The sequence below is a fragment of the Esox lucius genome, chromosome 22 (assembly GCF_011004845.1).
Source record: "Esox lucius isolate fEsoLuc1 chromosome 22, fEsoLuc1.pri, whole genome shotgun sequence".
Lineage (NCBI taxonomy): Eukaryota > Metazoa > Chordata > Actinopteri > Esociformes > Esocidae > Esox > Esox lucius.
In genome coordinates, this window is record NC_047590.1 from 13264948 (window position 1) to 13272111 (window position 7164).

General features: G+C 42.1%; 1 protein-coding gene across 2 annotated transcripts; it reads right to left on the bottom strand.

Annotated features, from left to right (window-relative positions):
• Positions 1-2280: 2280 nt before the first annotated feature.
• LOC105019791 (leucine-rich repeat-containing protein 3-like) lies at positions 2281-6767 on the bottom strand. Of its 2 annotated transcripts, none has more exons than XM_020042228.3 (2): positions 6668-6767; positions 2281-4442 (listed from the first exon to the last, which is right to left on the bottom strand). In XM_020042228.3, exon 2 carries the CDS (start codon positions 4221-4223, stop codon positions 3423-3425), a length of 801 nt encoding a protein of 266 aa, XP_019897787.1. In that variant the 5' UTR covers positions 4224-4442; positions 6668-6767; the 3' UTR covers positions 2281-3422. The 2 variants fall into 2 exon arrangements, with proteins under 2 accessions (XP_019897787.1, XP_010884516.1); XM_010886214.4 differs by lacking the exon at positions 6668-6767 and adding an exon at positions 5707-5889.
• Positions 6768-7164: the final 397 nt, after the last annotated feature.

The following is a 7164-nucleotide window of genomic DNA, read 5'->3' on the forward strand; positions in this document are numbered from 1 at the left end:
AGACCTTCTGATGTAACATCTCTGTTGATTAGCTAAGACTGTAGAACCCTGTTTAAGTATTTACAGATTTATGTTCTGCAAAGTTATGTTCTGTTGATTACCAAATTGAGTAATGGTAAAAAATATAAAAATGTTTAAAGCAACAGTGGGTTTTGTGAACAGGCACAATATCTACAAAGTATTACCATAACAACCTTGACAATAAATATATAATTTAACATCAGTTAAAATAACTTTGTAGATTAACATTAGCTATCACAGACTCTTGGTTTTGAGGTATTGTTTTTAGGCACTTGAAGACACAAGAGGGATGATTAGTAAAGCGTAACAATTATAATGACTAAATACAATAGTACCGTACAGTGCAACAACAAATCACAACAACCAAATCAATATGCAAAGACATGGAGACAATGGGCCTTTACTATGAGTAGGAAAGGTTTCAGTTAAAATATAAGTTTGAACATGAGCTGATATTTGATTTTTTATAGCACTGCATTTATTCAAAGGATTTCTTCTAACTGTTTCCGTTACAAATGCTTTCACATTCAGCCCAGTGCTATATTCAACATCTATGTCATGATTACCTCTGGTGGCACAAGGCGCTAAGACAAATTGACTTTGAATGACATGGTTCTTTATCCTCGGATTTAAGAAAAATGCCTCAAGTTTTGTTGTTTACTGCTGGCTCCTAGTTTAGATCTAGCTAAAATATGGGCCAGAACCCAAATTACCCTCTTCTCCTCAATCAATCAATCAATCAAAATGTATTTATAAAGTGCTTTTTACAACAGCAGTTGTCACAAAGCGCTTTACAGAGACACCCGGCCTTAAACCCCAAGGAGCAAACAACAGTAGTGTTGAATTTCAGTGGCTAGGAAAAACTCCCTAAGAAGGTCGAATTTTAGGAAGAAACCTAGAGAGGACCCAGGCTCAGAGGGGTGACCAGTCCTCTTCTGGCTGTGCCGGGTGAAATATTAAGAGTCCAATTGGAATAATAAATAAATTTCTCTTGGCTAAATCCAGAGTATATTTGATTTTAGACTAGGTCAGAAGTATGACCAGGTGGACAAGGACAGGAACAGCAACGGTCCCCCCAAACCAGGTAATCCGCAATCAATGCTCCATTCAAGAGCAACTCCGCCATTTGCAGTGGCCCAAAGACAGAGTGAAAATGGCTAAATGGACCCTTGGATGGCCTCTTCCAGCAATGCCACAATGAAGCCTTGATGGGTGAAGTGGATATGATATTTAAAATAATGGTGTATTGTATAAAATAGATTATAAAAAACCTCCGTAATTGACCTCTTGCTATTGTGACTTGCTGCAATTTACCCTTTGCTGCTGACAACTGTTGCTGTAATTTACTCCATGTTGCTCTCACTAGTTGCTGTAATTTACCCCATCTTGCTGTCACTAGTTGCTGTAATTTATCCCATGTTGCTGTCACTAGTTGCTGTAAATTATCCCATGTTCCTGTCACTAGTTGCTGTAATTTACCCCATGTTGCTGTCACTAGTTGCTGTAAATTATCCCATGTTGCTGTCACTACCTGCTGTAATTTACCCAATGTTAATGTCACTAATTGCTCAAATTTACCCCTTGGTGCTGTCTCTAACCTTTATAATCTATGCCTTGCTGCAGTCTCTAGTTTCTGTAATTTACCACATGCTGCAGTCTCTAGTTTCTGTAATTTACCACATGCTGCAGTCTCTAGTTTCTGTATTTTACCACATGCTGCTGTCTCTAGTTGGCGGGGTAATCAGCTAGGGTGATAAGCCCACAGACACCAAGACATATAGCCATGAGCAGGAATCCCTCTCAGGTGAAAGGTTTATAAGAGGATAAACACTCATTAGCCGGCCAAGTGGCAGACCTCAGTCTGGATCCAGAACAGTCATGTATGTGTGGGGATACATGGTGAGCCACTGGGCTGGTTAGGTAAATAAGGGGCTGAGTTAGTAAGGCATTATAGTGATAACGTTGTGCCATGTTTCACAAATCAATAAGGAGATGTGGGTCTCTCCCATCGGACTCGACTGCTCTCTTCTGCTCAATCAGACAGCCTACATATATTACACACACTGGCAGCCTACACTCAGCATACACATAGACTATACACACACATTACACACACCGACAGCCTACACTCAGCATACACACAGACAGCCTATACACACTTCACACACAGACAGCCTATACACACTTCACACACAGACAGCCTATACACACTTCACACACAGACAGCCTATACACACTTCACACACAGACAGCCTATACACACTTCACACACAGACAGCCTATACACATTACACACACAAACATCCTATGGTTCACACAGCAGAATATACACATCTAAATGACCTTACGTTACAGGGACAATTAGTGTTGGCGAACAATATCTCGTCCACCTTCCACTTTTTCTTGCCTTCAAATTAAGTACAATTTACGCTAATATCCTTGCCTCGTCAGGACAAGGGCATGAGCGTGAATTGTACTTTACTATTCGGTACTGAATTGTATTGTTCTGCTACTTATCATACTGCTTGCTTAACCAAGAAGTACTCTCCAGCATCTACATGCTTAGAGGAGAAGGCATTCACCTACCAACAACCAAAGTTACATTTACAGATTATGATTCAGAAGACACTGCTGGGTGGAGGTAGTTACTGTGGGCAATGATGACCAGCTGTTGATTATGGCATAGGGCAAAATCTGAAACCGTCATTATGTAGCCTTTATTATATGCAACTACTACTTTAACTGGCTGATACTTCAATTTGTTCTAATGTTTACAATGTTTACGGTTTCATAATTTCTCTAAAGATATTAAGGAATCGGCATTTCCTCATACTGTTGATTTCCTATTTAATGAAACTGAATTATAGGCCTACTAAATACTGTATTTCTCACTAAATAGTACGATTGAAAAAACAGAGCAGAGAGAGCATGTTTTACCCAATAGACAATATTTACTGTAAAAGTATAAAAAAGAAAAATGGGTTTGGATATGGGGACAAACAATGTGTCCAAAATATCAAGAAGGAGCAACCCCATGACTTCAGAAACATGTGCCCCACCGGGAGGCCAGGCGTGTGCCCCACCGGGAGGCCAGGCGTGTGCCCCACCGGGAGGCCAGGCGTGTGCCCCACCGGGAGGCCAGGCGTGTGCCCCACCGGGAGGCCAGGCGTGTGCCCCACCGGGAGGCCAGGCGTGTGCCCCACCGGGAGGCCAGGCGTGTGCCCCACCGGGAGGCCAGGCGTGTGCCGCAATTCAGCATGTGCAGTCCAGCGGGGCGCCAAGACGCATGTCTTCACGTTACAAATATGAATATACACCTGGCTAATTCTCCGATTTGTGGACATTCCCTGTTACATGTTAATAACCCCCCAACACCCTGTGCCAACGCCCACGGCCTGTTGCTAGAGCCCAGTGCTGGCGGTGTCGAAGTCCTTGCTGATGTGAGAGGAGCTGGGCAAAGATTTCAGGTACTCCATGTGTCTCCTGGCGTCCTCCTGGTTATGCCTGACGTAGTAGATGATGTAGGCGATCACCATGGCGAACCAGCCAAACATGGTCACAAACATGGCCACGTCTGTGGTCTTGTGGTGAAAGTTACAGAAGTTGATGCCTGAATCGAGGACCTGGATTACGGGCCTTTCGGCATATTTCTCCTGGACGGAGGTTTGGCAGATAACCTTGTTGACAGTCTCTGGGTCAAGCCTCAACTCCCTCAGGACCTCCTGTAAGGAGCAGTCGCAGTGCCAGGGGTTGCTGGAGAGCCGTATGCGGGCACTCAGCTTGGCGAAGGCCTCCTTGGGGACACTGTGGAGCTGGTTGTGGGAGAGGTCTAGTGTGCGGAGGCCCTCGGAAATCCCCAGAAAGGCCCCTGAGTCGATACTCTCGATCTGGTTCTGCGACAAGTCCAGCTCCTTGAGGCGCCGGAGGTCCTTAAAGGCCTGATTGGGGATGTGGCCGATCCGGTTGGATGAGAGCAAGAGGGTGACGGTGTCTTCTGGAAGGTCCGAGGGAATCTGGTCAAGGTTCCGGGAGACGCACTGCACAACCACGCCGTTCCTCTCCGAACAGTGGCAGCTTCTGGGGCACGGTGTCGCCGCGACGACCACGATGGACGCCAAGAGACAGAATGTCCTCACCGGAAAAGTGGCGACGTGAGAAAGAGAAGGGAGCTGGGCGTGCCAACATGGCTTAGGAGGCCCCATTAGCTCGGCTGTGACCTGACCAGACTATCACTGCAGTTCCAGGGAATGTTTCAGAATTCATTGATCTTGTACAGGCACACATCATTTGTTGTATACAAGACAGATGAAACACGGCTTCCAACTAGACATTAGAGGAGAGGGCATATCATTAAGATCCAGACATAATGGTAACACAAGGTTGAGGAGGACCTATCACTCAGTCCTCTGAAGGTGAGGGATCTGAAACAGACAGAGAGAGAGATGTATAAAACAGGCGTAACATGACATGGCTTTCTACCTTTATGATCCGTTTTGTTGGAAGGAAACAGACCATGTTTCATAGTGTAATAGGGAGAGGGGACAGTGTTAGGCTTTCGGGATTCTCCAGGTAATTTTACTTCATCTATTGATATATTCTCCTCCTCTGTCCTATTTCATACAGCGCTGAATGCAAAAAGAGTACCTATTTTTCCCACTCCATTGCCCTGTATATGTAGGATGCATTACCCAGATAATAATAGAATTGCCCTAAATTTTCCAGATAATTACACATCCTGTTCACATTGTAAAACACACTGTTCAACTATTCAAGTGCCGAATATTTCAATCTGAGACCCTTTAGCTTTTAATTATTTAGGTTTTTCAAACTTTAAACATTTCCTTTAGTTCCATACTGTATATTTGCTCTGACAGTGTTCATACATTTTAGTTTGGTGTTCCTCAAAAAAAGTTGCACAGCCTTCATCTAATTCACAAAGCAAATCTAGCCTATAACCTCTACACTTATGTAGGCTGGGGGAATCAATAACATTGAGCAAATATGTCCTGGCTTGTAAAAAAATACCTGTAAATTAAGGTCCACAGGTCTTCTAGAAAACGAACAACCAAGCTTCAATTAGACCCAGTTTAGCACACATAACAGACTCGACAGAACCTAAACATCAAACGGTATAGCCTATTATCTCCCGCTGACAGAGGGTCTGATGTCTCAGTGTAACCAAGGGCGACGCAGCGACCTTAAGGTTAAAATTACCATAATCATGACACACTTCCATAGGGTACCATTAGTCTTCCAGTTGTCTGCCAAAAGCAAAACATAAGCAGTTTTTACAAGGTGACTTATTGTTCGGCATGTATGAGGAGATTCAGGTAGGACAGCAAAGTTCTTATTTATTATTCTAAATTATGGCATGCATGGGTCTGCGAGGTCGTGAGGTTTGATTCCCGATGCACACCAAAATGTATGCACCCAATAATTTCGTGATAATAATTGCCAGCTAAATTGCATATATTATAAATGTGGATAAATAAAAGGATTGTAACTTTTTAAACTTACATTAGCTAAATTAGTTTTCAAATCATAACGCCTTCCAAGTTTGACATTTAATAAGACAATGGTGACAAAAATACATCAATTTCTCATCCAGCTATGCTGAGGCTAAAAAAAATCAAAGGTAAATTATAAATAACATTTCACGAATAAACAATGTACATCAAGACTTACCTTGTCTTTTCATCTCAAACTGTTTTCAGAATAAAGGGTATGTTCCACCTATGGATGCTTGGTACTTGGCTATTACTGACGCAAAGTAAAACGCAAACCAACCGGAGAAACACATTCTGCCTATGTATTTAGCGAGTGACTGAAAATCCAAAGAGTGTATTCTCGCGAGCACACTGCTTTCACTTGTTGCTGTCACACGAAATACAAGCTGGTGCAAGTTTTCGGACAGTGCGTACTCCGTTGCTTCTTCACTGTACTGGATGTGCTGCTGAGCCATCCAAACGCCTAGTTTTGTTTTTTGCGCGCGCGGTTTTAAATTATTATGTACCCCCATTTACCTTTTTCCGTGAGTTTATTGCGGAACCTTTACCGGTTTATTGTAAAGCTATTGGTGTATGTTTGCAATATAATTGGGTAGAGATTCCCTAATTGAAATTATACCAATGTAATTTTCTGTTTAGTCGATGTGTTGTTGCTCGTTCTTCTTACACAGTAAGAGGGCTAATTTTCCATATATATATATATATATATATATATATATATATATATATATATATATATATATATATATATATATATATATATATATATATATGTTTCATCAAAAATGTCAAAATCAGATCTACACTGTACTTCGTGGTTGCAAATAATGATGAACCCTCACTCAGCCAAGATAAACAAACCTAAAATACAGGTTTGATCATGTCAGCTCTCATGTTCTTATTGCTTACTGCTTACATACAGATCACTGTAAAACTCAGACCATATTCCAGACAGTGGAGTTATTCTTTGTTGGGGAGCCTGTTATTAAATCTCGCTCATATTTTCAGAGCTGCCCTCAGAACAAGCTCAACACAGGTAACTTTCAATTGAGAATAACTTCTACTGTTGAACTCTTTTACAATAACCTCTGTGCTAATACACTGTGGTTGCGACCACAGATTGGAGCTTTCCCACGCACCTTACTCTCCTTGCCCGAATTCCCTGATTGTTAATGCCCTGTGCCTTCAGTTATCATCTCTTATATCCCAGATGAAAGGCTTCCAGTCCAAATATGTCACCTTCCCGATGACTGTGCATCTTTTAATGCACTCCCTCGTCGATGGTTCTGTCTCTCTCTCACAGAGGCCAGGTCACTCCCACCATTCTGCTTGGTCATGGCAAATATGATCATGTGATCATGAGGTTCTATTTAATCATTCAATTAAATTCAACACCAGTGTTGGTGAAGGTGAGGAAGGACATGGTGGATTTAGAAGCTCCCATTATACCAGTGAGAAATGTCACCATTGGGATGTCGGCAAAAAATTATTATGTGAAATGTTCCCCCTAAATATACAAGGCAAAATATCCAATAATCTAAAATGTGCCCCAAAATTTTTAAGTCAAGAGATTCTGCAATTTGTGCTTGATTGGCATACTCATATTCCATTACAGGGCTTTGGGATTATATCCGAA

Coding starts and splice junctions, on each gene's coding strand:
- LOC105019791 (XM_020042228.3), bottom strand. CDS start 4,223: ATGGGGCCTCCTAAGCCATGTTGGCACGCCCAGCTCCCTTCTCTTTCT.